Source organism: Hippocampus guttulatus, chromosome 15, assembly GCF_054856545.1.
Source record: "Hippocampus guttulatus isolate MCC_2025c chromosome 15, RoL_Hgut_1.0, whole genome shotgun sequence".
Lineage (NCBI taxonomy): Eukaryota > Metazoa > Chordata > Actinopteri > Syngnathiformes > Syngnathidae > Hippocampus > Hippocampus guttulatus.
In genome coordinates this window covers 13,902,349-13,921,591 of record NC_141275.1, presented here as the reverse complement: position 1 = coordinate 13,921,591, position 19,243 = coordinate 13,902,349, and the positions used below count along the sequence as shown (strand labels likewise).

At 43.7% G+C, this 19,243-nt stretch overlaps 3 protein-coding genes across 6 annotated transcripts; all 3 read right to left on the bottom strand.

Annotated features, from left to right (window-relative positions):
* Positions 1–613: 613 nt before the first annotated feature.
* On the bottom strand, positions 614–2,655 carry ccdc169 (coiled-coil domain containing 169). The gene is made up of 8 exons (XM_086130389.1): positions 2,570–2,655; positions 2,422–2,504; positions 2,217–2,327; positions 1,508–1,548; positions 1,283–1,381; positions 1,143–1,196; positions 966–1,039; positions 614–844 (listed from the first exon to the last, which is right to left on the bottom strand). Exons 1-8 carry the CDS (start codon positions 2,638–2,640, stop codon positions 676–678), a joined length of 702 nt encoding a protein of 233 aa, XP_085986515.1. The 5' UTR covers positions 2,641–2,655; the 3' UTR covers positions 614–675.
* Positions 2,656–2,807: 152 nt separating this feature from the next.
* Positions 2,808–10,547, bottom strand: LOC147194032 (SEC14-like protein 2). 3 transcript variants are annotated; one of them, XM_086130388.1, is made up of 14 exons: positions 10,240–10,547; positions 9,909–9,948; positions 9,740–9,802; positions 8,774–8,849; positions 7,569–7,612; positions 7,113–7,175; positions 6,272–6,460; positions 6,094–6,189; positions 5,897–5,957; positions 5,730–5,813; positions 5,525–5,631; positions 3,756–3,895; positions 3,434–3,603; positions 2,808–3,174 (listed from the first exon to the last, which is right to left on the bottom strand). In XM_086130388.1, the coding sequence occupies exons 3-14, from the start codon at positions 9,791–9,793 to the stop codon at positions 3,023–3,025; spliced, it is 1,236 nt and encodes a 411-aa protein (XP_085986514.1). In that variant the 5' UTR covers positions 9,794–9,802; positions 9,909–9,948; positions 10,240–10,547; the 3' UTR covers positions 2,808–3,022. The 3 variants fall into 3 exon arrangements, with proteins under 3 accessions (XP_085986514.1, XP_085986513.1, XP_085986512.1); XM_086130387.1 differs by having other exon boundaries at positions 9,740–9,948; positions 10,240–10,546; XM_086130386.1 differs by lacking the exon at positions 10,240–10,547 and having other exon boundaries at positions 9,740–10,043.
* Positions 10,548–10,935: 388 nt separating this feature from the next.
* On the bottom strand, positions 10,936–16,722 carry sparta (spartin a). 2 transcript variants are annotated; one of them, XM_086131467.1, is made up of 8 exons: positions 16,562–16,722; positions 15,316–15,979; positions 14,209–14,403; positions 13,948–14,086; positions 13,138–13,332; positions 12,904–13,062; positions 11,941–12,031; positions 10,936–11,515 (listed from the first exon to the last, which is right to left on the bottom strand). In XM_086131467.1, the coding sequence occupies exons 2-8, from the start codon at positions 15,976–15,978 to the stop codon at positions 11,233–11,235; spliced, it is 1,725 nt and encodes a 574-aa protein (XP_085987593.1). In that variant the 5' UTR covers position 15,979; positions 16,562–16,722; the 3' UTR covers positions 10,936–11,232. The 2 variants fall into 2 exon arrangements, with proteins under 2 accessions (XP_085987593.1, XP_085987594.1); XM_086131468.1 differs by lacking the exons at positions 10,936–11,515; positions 16,562–16,722 and adding an exon at positions 11,672–11,857.
* Positions 16,723–19,243: the final 2,521 nt, after the last annotated feature.

Sequence of the window (19,243 nt, the reverse complement as noted above, 5' to 3'; positions counted from 1 at the left end):
AAAAAAAGACACTTAATGCCATTTATTTCCACGCCCAGTTGGAGGTAAACTAAACATAGATCAAACATTCTATGAAAAGAAATGAGGTCAATATTAACCGAATTTAGGTCAAAACTAGGGCGATTCACTCCTTGGGTCAATTTGACCCAACTTTCTGACCTCATTTTGCTCTCCGTGGCCCTCTGTGGCTGCATGGAGGAGTACTGCCTCCTTTTGCGTCGCAGTAAACCACGCAAAGAAGTGAATCATTTCGTACAAAATCATCCTAATAAATTTTAATACTGACAAACAATGCAAAACACCATTGACAGACTAACAAATAGCAACTACATGGCGATGTTATAATCCTTTCAACTACATATATTTAAACACAAACGCTGTAGTAACACAGGTAGACAGACGATATGAAACGATTCGCTGGCACATTAAACAAATATTCCTGCCTCTTACCGTGGAAAAAATAATCGCTTTTTACATCTGAATGACAAGATCGAGTAACAAAAGACCAATGCTCAGCAGGCCGTATCTTACACCGGGTTTCTGTAGACCTGTGTGTGCATACGTGGGTGATGACTTGTGCGTTGGAAGCGGCTTCACTCAAGTAATACGCATGTGGTAGAAAGATTTTATTTTTTGGTTCAAGTGTGATAGTTCCTCAGGAAGATGCTGCGTTAGTCAGTGTTTCACGTGATGCTTGAGGGTGGGCAACCTGCTTCCAATGTGGGATTTCTTCACCTCTCCTTTTCCACCTCCTCCTCCTCCTCTCACACATCCTCCGGCGTCACGCTCTCCAGCTTTTCCCTTCTTAGCATCGGCCTCAGATTTCCTGCTTGGGTGCTTTGCTCTGGGCACACACAACATAAGGAAACAGGTTAGTTTGTTGGGGGCAAAAAATAAATAAATATATCAATAAAAATGGAATGAGGTAAATTTGTTTATCACTGAGCCCAAAGTTTATGTTATACCTCAGTTTGCTTTCTGTGGCCCTCCGTGGCTGCATGGAGTACTGCCTCCTTTGGGCGTCCACCGTGGAGGATAACTGCAGAAGAACATTTTTGAATCGACAGCCGAATAAGCCATCGTTGTCAGGGAAGAGTAGCAGGTTGGTTGTAATGACAACATACATGGAGAAGGACTCTTACCTTGGCAATTTCTGAGAGGTATGCTCGCCTCTCATCGTTGGTTTTATGGAACGCCTGATTGCCCCGCCCCCATGCCCCAAACAAGAGGAGACTTTGTATAGAGCAGACGCATGGGATGCAGTAGGTCAAGTCTGACTGACCTTTGACTCCTGTTCAATGCTGACGCGACAGTCGGCCAGTTGACTCTTGAGACCCGACTTCTCGTCGGTGAGCAGCTTGAGGTGATGCCTCAGCGACTCCTAAGAAGGCAAAATGGCGGACAAAGTCAAAGAACTTCCTCAATTCTGTCTGTTATTGATCGTGTGTGTGTGTGTATGTGTGTGTGGCGCCCTCTGCTGGGGGGATCGATGGAAGTCCACACTCACAGAAGGCATGTCATCGTAGGATCGGATAGAAGCCAGTCGATCTGGGGGAAAAAAAAAAGACACAAATTCTCATTTTTAAAAAGTACATATTTTGACATAGTAAGGAGTAGAAAGGTTCAATAATCAACTGAGTAAACATAAGAAGTCTTCAAAAGATACTCAAGCACAGAGACTTAAAAATGTACATAAGAGGGCTTTCGAATAAAAGTTTTGAACTGACTTTATTAAACGGATTTGGTATTTTTAATAGGTAGCTAATACCATTGAGGCTTAATGGGTTTTGTGGTGAATAATTTAACAGATGAAGCCAGTTGTTTATGTAATATAGTCATGATCATGTACATACTTGATCTATTTTGTTGCTCTATGGTCCTCTCCATTTTAAGTGCCTTGCTGCCATCAATTTCCCTCGGAAACTACCTGTACTGTATTATGAACAAATAGGATGTCATTGGAGAAGCCATAAAGCCAAATTGTTGTCCCAACATCATGTTTTAATGGCCAAATTCAATCAAAGGTCATTGATAAATATTAATTCCAATAAATCTGGCATTGAATGGATGTAAAACTAGCTCCAAGCAGCAGTGAATAGGCACCCATCGCCCCATGTAGCCACATTCAATATGGCGACAACGTTGCTGTATGACTCAGAGCCCAACGTAGGATCTATTTACAGCTAGTCTCTTTAGTAGACCAGGTGAGATCTCACCCACTGGGTTCCCACGCAGGTCTTCCAGTCTCTCGTGAATGACAGTGAGTTGCCTTTGTAGCTGTTCGTTGAGCTCAGTCTGAGTTTCGTATCTGGTCTTCCACTCGTTGTCTGGCCCAAAGTTCCCCAAAAACAAAAGCATACAAAAAAAAAAATCATCACAAAATGCACACAGTTAACCACTCGAAACTTTTCCCCTTGTCACCTTCCCCGTCGACACTATGAAGCCTGTCCTGAAGTTCCCTCATGGTGCACCGGAGGTCCCGTACCGACTCTTCCAACATGTCTCTAAAAAAAACAACACCCAAAAAATGTTGCAAACACATGTGGAAATCAAAATTGTGAAAACTCACTTGATTTCTCGTTCCTGCTCAAGTTCAGTGCGCAGCCGCGCCATGTCATATTTACAATAATCCTTGCTCATTTTAAATGTCGCCAAACCGAGGAAAGAAAGTTTGTATCACCTGGTTTCCAAAGAAACACCCGCTTCCGGTTAATGTGTAGCGCCGGTTTGGCCACCAGGGGGCGATAAAGTAGTTTCGGGGGACTTGGGAGCTAACGTGTCAACGAGTCAAGTGGATAAAACGTGACTATTATTTTGATAATTTATTATACATAATAAGAATAATACAATTTAGATATTATTATTGTTCTTATTGTTATTATCTTATTTTAATACTGTTATTGTAGTAAAGAGAACATCCTTGGAGGGGGTAATAATGAACAGTTCTCATGGTGGGAACACAAACACATTCAGGTCTTTGGTGTGCTTCAAGTAATATTTTTTTTCCCCCAAGTGCTTCTGGCTATGATTGATTGCGTTCCATTGCGTCTTTATTCTGATTGGACACTGCAGTGGCCTGTTGGGTCTTCAGGTGGTCTGGCAGCAAAACCTCGACGGTGAAGCTGATTCTCTTGGCCTGGAAGATGCTGTACGTGTTGTCGAATCGCAGCACGTCTGCACACACAATTTGACGGTGCGTGGGTTTCAGGGCGGGTATTTGGGATTGTGAAATCACTTCAAATAACCTTGTTTTATGATGCAATACAAGTCTGCAATGTTCATAAATGCCCACATCAAGAAAATCAAAAACGTCTCTGAAAGGATCGTTTTTAATTGACGTCTGCTTGAAATGACAACGTCGAAAAGCGTACGTTTGAAAATAAAGAAATGAGACTGTTAAAGTAGACGTGTGTGTGAGGGAGGGAGGACTTACACACGCCGGGGCGCTCGCATGTTAGTGAACCGTCTTCAGGCACCAGGTGAGCGTTGTAGCGCTGACTCGGCACCACCGCCTCCATCTCGGTGGCCTTTTTCCACTCGCCCATTTTGGCTTTCATGAAGACGCCGAAGCCGATGTCGGCACTCTCACTGGAAAACTGCCATCTTAGGTTATGGAAAGACACACGCACAAACCAAATTGAGGCAATTTTAAAAATTCATCTCCGGATACAACTGGATAGTTACAAATTTGGACGAACATTGCAACATAGTCTGCAAATACATCATAAGTGACTGATGTGGTTTGAACATCTGACCTGAGGACGCATCCCGGAAAGAGAATCTCGTAATCCAGTTGTCTTGTGGACCCTCGACTGACGGTCAAACACCGATCGTATTCCACCGATACGTGATCGCGCACATAGTAGGAAGTAGGAACCGGACCCACGTGATTAATCTGCGGGAGGAAAAAAAAAAACCTATTAACATTTTTACCCCAAAAAAACAAACTACGATGTTCAACAAGGAGAAAAAGAAAGATTTACTCACATGACGAAATCGCCATTTGTTTGCATGTTTGGTGGCTTGGTTTGCACAAAATTGTGAGGTGGCATGACAGTTTATAACCAAGTGGGGTCAGCAGAACACAGCGGAGATGATTATGTGCAAATGTAAGCACACGTTTTCACTTCGCTTTCAACAGGGAGTGTACATTTGTGTGTGTGTGTGTGTGTGTGTGTGTAAAGACACAAAACTGGTGCCGGTTCATACAAGTTTTGCTTTGGTGCCATCTGGTGGCGTCTGGGTGCCAAGGAACTACATTGAAATGAGGGAAGGAGCTCTTTTGCTTTAGAAAAAAAAGTGTTTTTTTTATTCAAAACAAAGAGTGTATTATTTATTATTTGATTACTGTATTTTAAGTTCTAAGAGTACGTGCAGCATTTTGTTTAAGATGCAGTCGTTTCTAAAAGCGCTTTTTAAAAAAACGGTATTTGTGGAATACCGTATGTGGAAACGGAAAAAAAATTGGCTCCAGACAATTTTGCTGTCGTGAAAAAGACGACCGGTCATGTGAAGTGGCTTTCAAAAGAGCTTTTATTCTCAAAACGTGACTACGAATGGGTGTTGACGCCACACAGTAACGACGCATCTAGCTAGATTACAAAAGAAAAGGAGAAAAAGTGTTAGCCTTTCAAATGGGGTGACTTCCCTCTGTGCCTCACTTGTCCTGGGCCCAATTAATTATCTACAGAGACAGTAAAAGAGCATCAACGTGAGTGGCGATGACGACGCCCTCCGCCGCAAGCAAGCTACTAGCGGCAGGCGCCTCCAAAACGCTAACTCGAGCAAGCTGCTACGGCGTTGTCGCGTCTAAACCAGCTGGTGCAAATTGCTTGTTTTTTGAGGTGCTTCCCTTCTGCAATTTCCTTGTGTGTCTCTAGAAACGGGAAGATCCATTCTGTTCTCACATTAGAAGAAAAAAAAAAAAAAAGAGTTTGTGACATTGTTTGCAGCCAACTCTGTTGGATTTCTGTTAAAAGTCAAGTGATGCATTTCCCAACAAGTTTAACTCCTTTCACGGTGCCATTAATCCATTCCAGCAATGCAAAAAAATAAAAATAAATTCCTAAAAACAATTTCCACGAATAACTTGTCTCCCGAAGACACCCCCACCCTCCAAAAAAATAACAAAATATTGAAATAACCCCAAGTGTGCGGAGGTCCGCTGTATGTCATTTTCCGCAGAGGATAAAGAATATATGCCTAGGAATTGTCTGCCCCGTCTCCATGTGTTGCAACGGTTTATATTCAAATATAAGTCGTGGCGCTACTTTCATTAGCCACTCGATGGAATTTGCCATTTTGTCTTAGCATTAAGCGATCTCACTTTTATAATGCAAATTAAATGTTAGGTTAGTTTTGATACCAGGCCAATTCAAAAAATAATAATTTTCAGTCAGCAGGCAATTAAAAAACAACATTTGCCTGGCTGCAAGTTGCCACGCCGGTTCTACGTGAAGCAAGCTGGTTGCCATCATCTAGTGATGAAGCTCAAGTCTATCAGGACAAGAGGATCCAAACTCACCCTGGTCCGACAGCGAGGGTCTCCGTCGGGGTCCGTCAGTTTCCCGCCGTAAATGACGGGCAGCTGCTCAGGGTCAATGTGCCTGAGTAGCACTTCCTGCCAGTCAGCTGCGGAATCGAGCACACGCTTCTCCGGTCAGAATCCATCTCAGGGAAAGACGCGTGCGTGCGTGCGTACGTGCGCGCAACGCGTGCATCCGTCTCACCGCCGAGGATGAAGATCTTCTGCCGCGTGATCTCGCTCAGAAAGTGCTTGATGAGGTTGTAGGCCACCGGGAAGAGTTTAGGAGCTAGAGGAGGGTCGTACGTTCCGCAATGATGAGGGGTGAGGAAATGGAAGCTGACGTGGCGACGACTCCTCGTCCCGATTTACCTTTGATGACAAAAAGCTTCTTCAGACCTTCTGGGTAGTTGTCCTCAAACATCTGCAGGATCTGCAGACACCACAAGACGCACCAAAGGGCTTTGAGGACCACTTGCACACAGATGTCACCGTCACCAAGAGTGTCTACGAGTGGCTGTGTGCAAGAGTGTTGAGTGTGAGAGAGTGAGGATGTGTGAGAGCATGACCTCGCCGTAAGTCTCAATGGCAGGCTTCCAGAGGTGTTTGAGTCCCAGGCCCTCCACGTCGTAGATCATGGTGATGGACTCCACGTTCTTGCCCAGCTGGAACACGGCACACGCGCCGTTAGCCATTAGCATTAGCGTCCTCCCTTCCCAGAATGCACGGCGGCCGTGCGGCACTCGCCTTCTGCGACTGGGCGGCGCACTCCTGCTGCAGCATCTCGCAGTCTCGGATCTTGGAGCGGATGAAGTCCTGCTTGGAGGCGGACAGGAAGAGACCTTTGGGGTCCACGGGACCGATCACGTCGTACCACACGGGGCTGCCGTCGCGGTCGTAGCCGCACATGCCGCCCGACAGGTACTTCTCAATCACCTACAAGCCATACACACAATTAGCCTGAGGGTTTTTTTTTGTTGTTTTTTTTGGGCGTTTCGGTTGTCAGTTTGGTCTTGACTCACCGTGGCGATCCCTGTCCGGCAAAAGTCCAAAGTCGCTTTTATTGTTATTTTTGTTGGCTTTACAGCTTTCAGCTAAAACCAACAAAAATACAGCTTTTTTGTGTGTGTTTGGTTGCTATTGGTTTCAGTTGTTGTCAATTTCTGTTAGTGTAATTTTTGTTGTGAAAATCGGTTGTCAGTTTGGTCTTTTTGTCGCCTTTTTGGGTTTGTGTCTTTTTTTTCATTGCCAGTTTTTTTTTTTATAAGACGAGCATTTTGGTTTGCTTCTGTCCTTGTCATTTTTCTGTTGCTTGTTGATGTTGATTTTTTTTTGTTACAGTGGTAATTTTTGTCTTTTTTGGATGTCATTTCTTGTTGGTACAGTAGTTTTGCCTTTATTTAGTTCCTACTATCACTTTTTCTTGTTGGGTTTTGTTCTATTTGTCATTTTCAATGGTACAGCAGTTGTTAATTTGGTCTTTTTTTTGGTTGGTATTGATGTTTCTGAAGTTGTAACATTTGTCTTTTTTTTGCTATTAAAATTGTCATTTTGCTTGTGATCGTTCTACTTGTTGTTATCTTGTCACCTCGGGCGGCCGCCAGTCAGTGATGATGGTGTCCGCCTTCATTTGTTTCCTGAACTCGATGTGCTAGGAGAACAACACACACACAACAATTAATTACCGTGACAACAGTTGTTCATCATACAGTATATAAAATACTTTGTGGCCGGGGGCCGTCAGCGTTAGTTAAAGGTATATACGAGGTAGGAAAATTTGCCCCCTCAAAAGAAAGTGGAGTCGTTACATTATCGGTATGCACACACACACACACACACGGAACTGATTCGAGCAGACTGACAGTTTGTTCTTCGGCCTGACGGTTTGCCGCGGTTGTTAGCACGAAGCTAACGAGTAGCCCAGCTGCCAACTTGAACGCGTGGACTTTAATCGCTCTTCACTTATCAAAGTTTTCCTTGCGATAACATTGCACTTGCGCACAGGGAAATAAAATGGTGACGTGGAGCAGAGGATTCGCGTTACCTTTCGCAACATGGCCTCCGACTTCTGTACATTGAAGTTTCTGGCTAGAAGACAAAAGAAAAGAAAAATCTCTTTACGGAGGAAGAACAACTTTTTTTTTTTTTGCATATTTTATGACAGTGAAGGGGGTTCAAATATGACTTTCATAAAGATTATTGCATGGTTATTTCATCCTTGTTTGGTATGCGTTGGGAAATTTTACAAATAAAGTGACATGAGAAAACAAGAAGCCCAAGTGTCCGTGCCAAAAGTGAGAAATCAACACTACCCACGTTCAGCAATTTTCACAGAACATTTCGAAACATTCTACACACTTATGTAATTCCTCTGAACGAATCGGATCTGACGTGGAACAGAGCGTACAAAGGCCTCTACTGTGGCGCGATGTCACAGCGGCTGATATTGTACGACACGCTACCATGATGGTTCAAAAAATGTTTTATTTTATTTTTTTATTTGAACACAGCCATTGTATGACTCTTTTTGGTGCGTGCGCCTTCACCAGTAGAGAGCAAAGACACAACACTGATGCTGGTTGCATTAGCCTGTCCATGACATTCCGCGTCGGGTGTTAGCATCAAGCTAGTGGACCGGGTGGTTTTCAATCCACAACTTGGAAGTGTCCCCCCAACCTCGATCATTGGGAGAGCATGTGAGACTTGTTGTGGCATCTCCTTGTCAAGTCCCACCAGGCGGGCGAGAGCGCGTCGGCCCCTTCTGTTGTCGGAGTGCACCTTTTAATGCGATTAGCTGCGGATTAGCCCGAAGCGCGCCGAGTCGCTCAAGGGAGGCCTCCATCTGAACTACTAATCGAAACAAGACATACAACTCAACTGCTGCTATTGTGACACATTTAGTGTATTTTTTCTTTTTGTCTAATGCATGACAGTATGCTTTTCTAATATTTTGCTCATTATTGCTTCGGCTCTGCCTGTGATGTTTTATTCTCCCGACGTACGGGCGACGGTTTTTGCTCAGAAAAAGGTAGTTGATTGCTTCACTGCCTTTCGTTTTGTACCCATTTGTACTTGATTTTTTCACAAATCTGCAAATAAAGAGAAGCAAGCGCCTGTCTAAAAAACATCGCCTGTTCATTATGATAACAAATGAAGAATGAGAAGACATTTTTCTTGCTCTGATCATCTGTGATTAGAACATGTTTAGCGCACTTGATGTCCCCAATCTCGATACTTTTGAGCGCTCACCTCTGAGCCAGCGCAGCAGAAAGTGGTCATGCTGGGCAGGAAGTTGAGCAAGAACGTCTTGAATCCTGTCCCTGAACTGAGAAGAGAGTAAAAAGTGCACACGTGGGATAAAGTACATTTAACGTCCACCCCGGAAAAATTCGTCCCATCTCTTTAGCTCTTATTCATCAATGTGAAGCCGCGGGGCAAACTTGTGACCGAGTGACTAATTACTTTTCACACTTGAGTGTGCCAGTTTTAAGCAGCAAAATGATCCTTTTGAAAATGTAGCAAAACATCCAAGGTCGCGCTGTTCACTGACTCACTGGGGACATTTGAGGTGGAACCATCACGAGATTCGGATCAATACAAGGAAAAGCTGCACAGTCACTATAAAGTCTAACAGAGACAAACTATTGCATATCTTTCACATAGATTTGTGTGGCAAAGGTGTGTGTATGTGTGTGTGTGTGTGTGTGTGTGTGTGCGTGCGTGCCTGCGTGCTTGTTTGAAAAAAAAAAAGAGTTGCAGTCAAATATGGTATCATACTATGTTATATTATGAATTATTAACTGTAAAATAATACATATCATTTTCTATATTATTTGCAGTTATTCGTCTTATCGCTTGCAGTAATTTTAGCCCATTTTATTTTTTTAATTAAAAAATAAATATCAATATTTCTGAAGAATAAATATATACCGAATACTGACTCATGTTTTTTTTTATTTAATATTTAAAAATGCGTTTATTATGCAATTAACCAATAGCAAATACTGTATATACCTTAGGTACAAATACTGTAATACTTTAATATACACTTTTTATATTTCGTGGTGCTCCAGGTTGTTCATTTGCGACATTTAAAAAAGTAATGAATACGATAAAAAAATATATAACACAACGTATTCTCTTGCCACTTCAGTCTGTATGTTTATTTACTTCAAAATAATAAAACCATTAACGTCTTATGTGATTCTCTCTTACCTGTCGCAGTGCTTCAGCCTGTTTGGGGCTGAGGTCCGGCAGCCGACCGCTCATGTCTGCGGGCTGACGATAAGCTCGTGTAACGATGCTGAGGACTCCAAAGTGCTGACAGGAACAGGCCGGCTAATCAGGCAGTAGGGGCGGACGCCCGCCCCCACGTCAAACTCACCGACTACCGCAACCTCCACCGAGCCCTCGGCTGCAGGTGTCTTGTTGAAAGAGGAGGAAAAGGAGCAAAAATAGAATATCAACATGATTCCTTGCTCTTCACCTCCTCCTCCGACTGACGCGGCCGAAGAGGACAAACAGACCGAGAGGTTCCCTCCTTGCTAGCTAATTCGTTGCACTAGCTGTGCTCCAAAGAGACGGATTCACCTTCTTTGCACATTCACGTTCAGTTGAATTGGGGTGTAATTTGTATGATAAATTGTACATTCCCAAACAATTAAATTATAACCGGTAGCGTAACACGTGTGAAATCACAACAAAACCAAACTCACCTTGTCAGGTGAACGCTTGTCAGCAACGGCGTTATCAGAAACATTGTAGAAAACGATGAACGTAACAATGCAATTATTTTAAGACCCTGTGTCACCTTTAAACCGGCTCACGAACGACTACGAAGATATTTAAACCTCCGTCCAAGTAAAGTAAATGGACTTCAACTCATTAACATATAACATTCGTCAAAGAACATGGTTTACAGTTACACACTCCACAAGCAGAGTGCTGGACTGAAGCACGCCAATAGTTCCCCTTTTACGCCAGGAAATGTTACCAAAAACAACAGGTTAAGTTTGGGGTAAGGGCGGGAAGTCGGTCCTTGCGTTGGCGGAAATGCGTCACGGCTCCCAAAGCAAAACCGGAAGTGCATGGCCTTTACCCTCTCTCGTTTCTTTGAAACTTTCCTCTTTTTTTCCTTATGTGACGTCAGAGAAAGAAAAAAAACAGTGCCCCCAACGTGACTCAATTAAAAACCGATTGATTGATCTGTTCTTTTAAAATGAAAAGGAAGAAATGAAAGGAGAGTGTTTAAAAAATGAAGAAAAAAAATACATAGAGAAAGTTACATTCAGTGACAGGACACTTGATTAGGTACCATCCATCCATAGGACAGGTCGGAGGCGGGGGAACAACTTGTGATTTGCGGGGCACTGCCAAGATGGCAACCATGCTCAAAAATTAAATACACATCATTGATTTCAACGACAGGAATGCTTTAATCTATTAACACTATAGCAGATACGACCAACAGAAATATACACAATTCAAGACAACTATTTAGGAGAACAATTGTACAACACTGAATTAACCACGTAAACAATGTGATAAAAATGAGCACAACAACAGAAAAACAATACTCATTGTTAGTTATATAATAAAAACTCCTTCAATTTCCCAAAGAATGCAGAATTATGCAACACATGCCCAGCGCAATAAATAAGGAGTGTGAAAAATTATGTGACAAAAGGAACCATCACCTCTGGGCTAAATCAAGTCTTTTTTGTGCCCTCGTCCACCTTGTCTTTCTGCACTTTCTTGTCCTTGTCATCATCGGAGGCAGCCTGCGCACCCTGCGACGTCCCAGGTGTCCCGTCCTCCCCCGCCGCCACCTCTTGTCCCTTGGAGCTCTTCACCATGCCTTTGGCCATCTCCTTGGCCGTGGTCTTCAGGATGGCCTTCAGGCCCAAGTTGTCCACGTTGTACGCCGTCACGCCCACGTTGGTCACCGAGCGCAGCGCCGTGTCGGTGGCCTGGCCCGCATCGTTGCCGTACCTTGGCCGCGGGGAGTTTAAACGTACAAACAGTCAAATGTGCGGTCAGCAAAATGTAAAAGCGGTGGAACGCAACGTGCGGTTGAACTAAATGAAACAATTTTGGAGTCCTCTTTGAGCGCTGCGGTGTATAAAGAAAACGTTAAAATGTACTTACTTATTTCATCTCACTTCCTTTATTAGTTAACAGTACCCAGACACGCCAGAAGGGAACATTTACAGAAAAACCTCCAGTGAATCAACTCTGCGAGCATAAATACATTACCAAAAGCCAAGAGACAAGTGGAAAAAGAAGAGTTAGACGTCAGCGGGCGTGTTTAATAGCTTCCCTAAGCCCCTATATCTGAAAAGATGCAAGGCAGAAAGAGATCAGGAAGTTCCCAAACAGGAAGTGAGCCAGGCAACGGTTCGGTGAGGCCGACTCACTTGTACGTCACCGTGCTCACGGTTTCGGATGACACGCTCTTGCCGATGAGCTTGGCTCCCGTTTCCAGGCTGGTCCACACGGTGGTGAAGCCTGATGTGTGGAGGGGAAGAACACATTACAGGACAGTGCAGTCGATCTTGTTTTATCCCGCTAAACATCTCTCTGACTTTGGCTAACTTTTCCTGAAGATATCGCTTGCTTTAATCGAAAAAAATAAAATTTTAAAAAATCAGCCCAAGAAGCCAGTTGGACTCAGCAGTATGAAAATAGGTCAACGGATTGAACATTACTGGACCCACAAAAAAAAACCTCTCAAGAAGCTATAAACAAAAACACACAGAAAATCTGCCATGTTGGTTTGAAGCGGTCAATTTTGTTCATGTCTATCGGTCCGGTAAAGACAGACTTGTCCCGAATATTTTGTCCGACTGCTACAAAAACATTTGCAGTTACATGAAGCTTGGTACAACCGTCTACCATGACTACGCCCACAAAAAAAGTATCAAAAGAAGACACACCTGAAAAGCACAGGCAGACAGCTATGTTTTTTTTTTCATTATTTCACAGCGATTTTGCCCTATCACCAAATTTGAAAACAATGTCCCCAAAGTCAGTTTTACATAGCAACATGAAATTAGCTAGCTCGTCTATCATGAGTAGACCCACAAAAAAAAAAAAATCCTACGCCACAAAAGACACCAGAGGTCGGCCCTGTTGGTTGACAGAGGCCACATTTTAGCCACAATTTGAAAAAGCCCTCCAAGCCACTTTTGCTGGGCAGCATGAGATTCGTTTTTCAGCAGCCATTTTAGGATCATTTTGCCTATTGTTATTTTGTGACTTTGTTGCAGCTACAGCTGTTGAGAAAGCGCAATATCAATAAATATGTATTGTATTGTATTTCCTAGGGTTCTTTGAGGATAAAAGGACAGAATTTAAAAAAAAATGAAAATAAAGGTCACCTTGCAGGCTTCTGACGGCGACAAATTTGGCTCCCTCGAGATTGGACGGCTCCTCGTCTTTGCTCTTCATGGACTCGGGGATCAGCTTGGCGCCGTGCTTTTTCACTTGGGGGGCTACCTTCTCCGCCAGATGTTCAGCCAATGTGCTCACGCCATCCACTGTCAAGATACATGAAAAATATGGTGAGCTAAAGGACAAGACCATATTTTGATCCTTTCTTTCTGACAGCTCACCCAGGTACTGGCTGACGCGCAAAGCGCCCCCTGTGGCCTGTTTTGCTACCTGCAGGCTTTTGGAGACCTGCGGGCTGACTTCGGAGGGCGTCTCCTCGGGCGTAAGGTGGTCCCGGATCTTTAGAGCACTCTTCTGAATGGCTCTGGTGGTTGCTTCGGCTCCTCTAACCACCTCGTGGCCCAACCGCGTTGCCCCTCGAGAGACATGGACACGAATGAACATCACACTTTCAGCGCATTTTTGAAAATTCAGCTCCTGAAGGGTATTTCACTTTGCAAACATGAAATTTAGTAGCCGTGGGTATTATGACTAGAGCTACAAAAAAAAAAAGCTGTGCTTGAAAAGATACAGCAAGTCAACCATTTTGGAGTCATTTCCAAGCTTCTTGATTGGCGACATTCCGTTTCATAGGTCATGACCTGGGAGTAAGGTTATTATAGTTCATGAAAAACAAAATAAAATAATTAAAAAAAAATTAAGTGCAATTTTTTTTCAGTATTGTTTGACAATTGTAGTGTACTTTTCTTTATGACGCAATACTTTGCGCCCCTTTTTATCATACGCTGGACAAAAACAACATATATTAAAAAACAAACTAAAACTAACACTAAAATGAATAAAAGCTGAACTCGGTTGTCAGCGGAGACATCACTCGTGTTCCTCTTTCTGTACTTAATGTTCAATCTTGTGGCCCAGCTGCGGTTGTTTTTTTATTAAAAGTGCTCGATAAAAGAAGTTGAGAGAGAGAGAGAAAGAGAGAGAAAATTGTTTCACCTTCCTGCACATGCGTCAAAGTTGACTTTACTTACCCGAAATGATTCCCTGGCCCATCTTTTCGCTCCAAGTCGGAAGCGGCGCTTTGGCCCCGTTCTCGGGCAACACCACCTGAGGACCCAGGGGGACCATCTCATTCAGCCTGATGACACCGGGCCCCACACTGTCTGGACTCTGTCGGAAAAAAATTAATCGGCAGCAAAATGCTCGGTATTCAATGTACGCTTGTACATACTTCTGAAGGTTTTAATGTTTTTTTTTTTTTGTCAAACAAGAGGATGCGTGACATCACCAACCTGCACCCTGAAGTCGGTCAGCTGCGTCATGAGGTCTTGGAACATCTCTCGGTCGGTGGCGGGCAGCTGCGACGACAGCACCACGCCGATAAAGGCGCCCGGCATCGGTGCCAACGTATCGGGCAGCATGAAGATGCCGGATGGGGCCAGCAGCACCGGCGTGTTTGGGGTGAGGGAGTGCAGCCAACCGCACACCTGTATGAAACGCACACAAACGTTTCCATGGTGACAAATGGCAAAAATGGTCGCACGTCATGGCAGCAGTCAACACTGAAGCGGCATTGGGAGTTTTGGGTTCCTGCACAATTTTGAATTCGTTATTTTTTTTTTAAATTCAGGTAGTTTAATTAGTTTTAAAAGGAGGTTTGTCAGTTTTTTGTAGTTTATATTTTTTCCAAAATGCTTCATTTTAGATTAGTGGGGTATTTGTCGAGTGTAAGATACAAAAAAAAAAGTCACTAAATATTGTGTAATAAAGTAAACATATAAACTAAGCTGTTCTGACAATACATTCATTCATGAATAAATGTTTGTCCAAAAAAAAAATTAAATCATGTTTTGTCACAGGTCGTCGATCAGTCTGTCAGTCAGGCGACTGAGAGTTTTTTTTTTTTTTGCCGCCTGACACAACGATGTGCTGTGTGAAGACAACAAAAGCGCTGACTCGCGCGTTAATGCCTCCATTGTGTTGCTGCCCAACAATGGGCTGGGTGTCAACATGGCATTCATCAGCTTTGTTTGCTCTCATCCATCATAATGAGGAACGTGAACACGGGCAGCATGAACGACAGCCGGCACAAATTCTAAGGAGCAATTCGTTTTACTTTGCTTTGGGTTGGATTGGATAATTGGATCGGATGAAACTTTATTTTCAAATGTACTCTATGTGTAACATGTAACATACAGCACAGATGAAATTTCTTCCCTCTCAACATAAAACAAGAGCAGCCGCTGCGGGTGTCCGCGCCGCTATCAAAAGAAAAGTTAACAGAAAAAAAAAAGACAAAATAATACAAATTGTGTTAGTATATTTGCCACATCAGAGTGCAATGCAGTAAAATGATCCATAAAATGATCAAAAAAGAATCCAAAGGTAAGTCTACTCACATCTAAGAAGACGGGCCCCCTCCCATCAGGCGGCTGGGTAGCAAAGCTGACAATGCGAAGATATCCGGGATGTGACAGGGCGCTCACTTGCCCGCTGGGGGCCACGAAGAACATCTGCACGCCAGAGGAGATCAGAAGCAGCTCGCTCTGGCTTTCCGGCGCCGCCGGGCTCCACCCGGTCGGCGCGGGCCCGCCGGCCAGGCTGCGGTGGCCGTCGGCAGGTTGGGGCGAGTACACCGGGGGCTGAGCCGGAGTCTGGGACATGACGGGCGGCGAGTTCCTCAACGGGAGCACAGGAGGGATGGAGGGGTACAGATGCTGCACGGGGTGAAGGCTGGGGGTCAGGTCCATGAGCAGTCGCCTCCTCTGGGCGGGAGGGGGCGTTTGCGAGGCATCCAGGGAGGAGAGGTGGCTGCTGACAGTGAACAGGGCGCCCTCCATTCTCCGCTGCAGCTCTCGGGCTCGCTCCCACATGGGCCCCTGGTGACGCGGCCCCCCGGTGGGCACGCCCACGCCCTGCATGAGGTGCTGGTGCCCCTTGCGGTAGTAGTCGGCCGCCTCGGAGCGATTGCCGCCCTCCTCCAGCGTCAGGCCGCGGCTCAGGCAGCGGAAGGCCAGCTCGTACTGGTCCTTGATCAGCAGTAGCTCCGCCGGCTCGGCCATGCTGAGCAAAACAAAATGTCACCACTTGTATTAGGATGAATTACTTCAGAGTATGTTGCTTTTAGAACTTTGAAATTTCAACAAATCTGTGGAAAAAAAGAAGGAAAAAAAAGATAAAAAATACATGGCAACCCACTCCCCAAAATATGAATATATTATCATATAATTCAAATATGAACAATGTAAATATAAAATTTAAAATGTTTCATAAAAATACAATAGAAAGTATATTTAAAAATGGATATCAATGAATATATTGTGAAATATAAAGAAATATTATATATATATAAATAATTCTAAATAAATACAAAATACAAATAAACGATTAATGTAAAGCATAAATACTCGGGGCCCGGCAGGGGAGATGATGTTTGTGTCACGTTCGCCTGGTCCAACCTGTTTGCTCTCTTCTTTTTCTTCTTCTTCTTATTATGAAAGGTTATATTACTTTAAGACACAAAACATATTCTACAGGAAGTCATTAAGGAAAGAATATGAAGCAGCACTAGTATACACAAGTAATTTTAAAGCTTAAACAACCTCGGGGGAGTAGTAAAAAAAATACAGCAATAATTGAACTCACCTTGTGGTTCCTCTTGTGGAGAAAGAAACAAAAAATGTTCTCTTCTAGATCCTTATTTCACACTCAAATACTCACTGACATGATCAGAACGTATGAGAAGTTTTGACCTCACCTGCGGCGCACGCTAAGCATTGCACACGCACGTCACTTCCTGCTTATGCTTTTTCAACTCAAACTTTCCACTCGGCTGAGTCACTTTTTTAAAGGCAAACAGAAATGTCGCTTTGATACTATGGTCGAACAATTTATTGAAAGAGTAGACGCTTAATTTATGATTATTATGATTATTTTGTGTTGGCTCCGAGTTAAAATGTAAGCGGGCTGTGACGTGGGCGTGTCAATCAGGTTTTTCCGCTTGTGTGAGTCACGGGTGAGGCATCTCAGCAAACCTGCATAATGAAGAGGCGCGGCAGAATCTCAATTTTTAAAAAAGTGTCAACAGTAGGAGTACAACAAAGCCAATTAGAATCTGAAAATCGGTTTTGATTTAAATGATATCGAACCGAATCGTTACACCTTAAGAAATCTATCGAATCGTCGTTTATTGGAGAGATGGACACACCGAATAAATACATTTTAAAAAATCATATGGTTGTTGAATGAATCCCCCCCCCAACATAATATATTCCCCCGTTATACGAACATAATGTGGGGCTGTTTTATTTTTTTCATCTTTCTTTTTGACTTGACGCGCTTGGCGACGACTCATCAGGCTCCGCGTTTTGTCTCCCTCTGCTGGTCATTATTTTTTTCTCCCTCTTGGACAGGTAGTAAATGTTCACCGAGTTTCGTTACTCCGTATTCGTGCCAATGACTATACAGTAAATTCAATTCCAATTCCTCGTAAACAGTCCACAATTGAATGATATCGAATTCGAACGTAAGCGTGCTAAGTAAACAGAAAAAAAGCTTGCAAGCAACTCTTAACACTGTCTTGAGAGGACTACTTTGACGATTCAGAAATCAGCAGTATGACGATTTTAAATAACAGTGTCGTTGAGCCCAATATTGTCTGCTCTCCACACTTGAAAAAAGGTTGATGGCAACGCACGCTTCCCTTACTCTGTGAGCGACGGAGCTGCTCGTCCGCTGACAGCTCGCCGCCTCGGAGGCCACCTCACCGCACTCGCTCGTCTCCGGCGTAGCGGTCGACGCTGGTTGTCCATCTTGAGAGACGTGCTAGCGGCGCGTGAAAGGAATTTTTGAAAATTGGACAATTGCATTAGACATTCCGACCATCTGATTCAGAGACGAGCCATTCTTTCTAAAAAAAAAAAAAACGGTTAGAAGGGGGGAATTTACCTAATTGCATGTTTTGAATGGGGTCAAAGTAGCGCCATCAAAATGTTTACATCACAAAGTATGTTGACTTTCTTGAGAGCTACGACTATTGTTCTGGTATTTTTGGTAACTTGCAGTCCAAAAAGACCTCACAGTTTCATTATTTGGCTACATTTCCCTCACATTTTAATGATCATTTATGTTTATTATTTCGGTTAGCTTTGGCTAACTGTGGAAGGAATGAATTACAAATGTCGAGAAACATGTTGTCATCATTTTTGCATTATTAGAGCGCCCCCTCCACCCCATCCCTCCCCACCACCACCAACAGCACCCCAAAAAATCTTTTGTCTTCCTAAATTATTCATGTATTCAAATATTCTGACCGGAGAGGCTGTAAAACTGTAAATGGCTAAAATGGTGGAAGACATTCTCTTGTATTCCACGCAAGAGTGACTTTAGCAGACGGTAAGACGTCTCACTCGGATGCTGTCGCAGGTTTTTTTTGTTTTGGGATGGCGCCAGCGTCTGTTTGCCATTTTGCTCATTGTTATTCTGGACCAGCACACCATGGCTGACACTCACACACTGTGTGTGTGTGTGTGGGTGCGGGTGTGTGGGTGTCACCCACTGTCGACACCCTCACATCATCTCCGCTGACCTAACGCAAGCATCGATACCGGCGAGAAAAACAAACTAGTGGACATTTCTGAGATGTCTATTATGTTTCAACAGTGAAGTCCTTCCATCCATTCATTATCCGAGCCGCAAACAAAAATCCAATAAATATCAAGAAATCGATATTAAAGAGGTGATTAAAACCCTTAGATGCGAATACATACAGCGAGACGCACATAAACGTCGACCTCCAGTCGGCAATGCGCGTGAGACGCATGCCTCGTGAGGGTGAGCGAGGAGCTGCAAGAACAAAATGGCGCAAATATTTGGGATTATCCGGGAAGAACTGGGAATTAGGGAACGCTTCCCGGAGTTTTGAGATTAGCCACAAAATGGGAGCAGAGGTCCAAAAAAACTTATCGTTGTCCTTCAGCCTTCTCACTCACGTACATGCGCATGCACACACACGTTTTGTGTGCGTATGTCAATGTGTGTGTGTGTGTACAGTATTGAACTGTTTTTAATAAGCATGGTCACAGTAGAAAAATGAGGAGACATGATGAGTTGTTGGATGGTTCATGGGAATGATGATGTGAGTGTGCGTGCGTGTGTGTGTGTGTGTGTGTGTCATAGTATACGTTTACATGTTAAAAATCGAATCTTGTGAATGAGATGATATGTGTGTGTCTGTGTGTTTGTGTGGTGCTGATGAGAGAAAGCAAGAGTGAGTGAGTGAGCGAGAGAGAAAGAGAAAGAGAGAGGGGGGGGGGGGGGGGGTGTCGG

Excerpts from the sequence above, each read along its gene's own strand:
- ccdc169 (XM_086130389.1), bottom strand. The coding sequence starts at position 2,640 with ATGAGCAAGGATTATTGTAAATATGACATGGCGCGGCTGCGCACTGAA. Across the intron at positions 2,505-2,569 it reads GAGCAGGAACGAGAAATCAA|AGACATGTTGGAAGAGTCGG; the intron begins GTGAGTTTTCAC and ends TGTTTTTTTTAG. Across the intron at positions 1,549-2,216 it reads CCTGCGTGGGAACCCAGTGG|ATCGACTGGCTTCTATCCGA; the intron begins GTGAGATCTCAC and ends TTTTTCCCCCAG.
- sparta (XM_086131467.1), bottom strand. The coding sequence starts at position 15,978 with ATGGCCGAGCCGGCGGAGCTACTGCTGATCAAGGACCAGTACGAGCTG. Across the intron at positions 14,404-15,315 it reads GGGGGCCCGTCTTCTTAGAT|GTGTGCGGTTGGCTGCACTC; the intron begins GTGAGTAGACTT and ends CGTTTCATACAG. Across the intron at positions 11,516-11,940 it reads GTGAGCACGGTGACGTACAA|GTACGGCAACGATGCGGGCC; the intron begins GTGAGTCGGCCT and ends CCCGCGGCCAAG.
- LOC147194032 (XM_086130388.1), bottom strand. The coding sequence starts at position 9,793 with ATGAGCGGTCGGCTGCCGGACCTCAGCCCCAAACAGGCTGAAGCACTG. Across the intron at positions 8,850-9,739 it reads AGGCTGAAGCACTGCGACAG|TTCAGGGACAGGATTCAAGA; the intron begins GTAAGAGAGAAT and ends CTCTCTTCTCAG. Across the intron at positions 5,958-6,093 it reads CCATTGAGACTTACGGCGAG|ATCCTGCAGATGTTTGAGGA; the intron begins GTCATGCTCTCA and ends TGGTGTCTGCAG.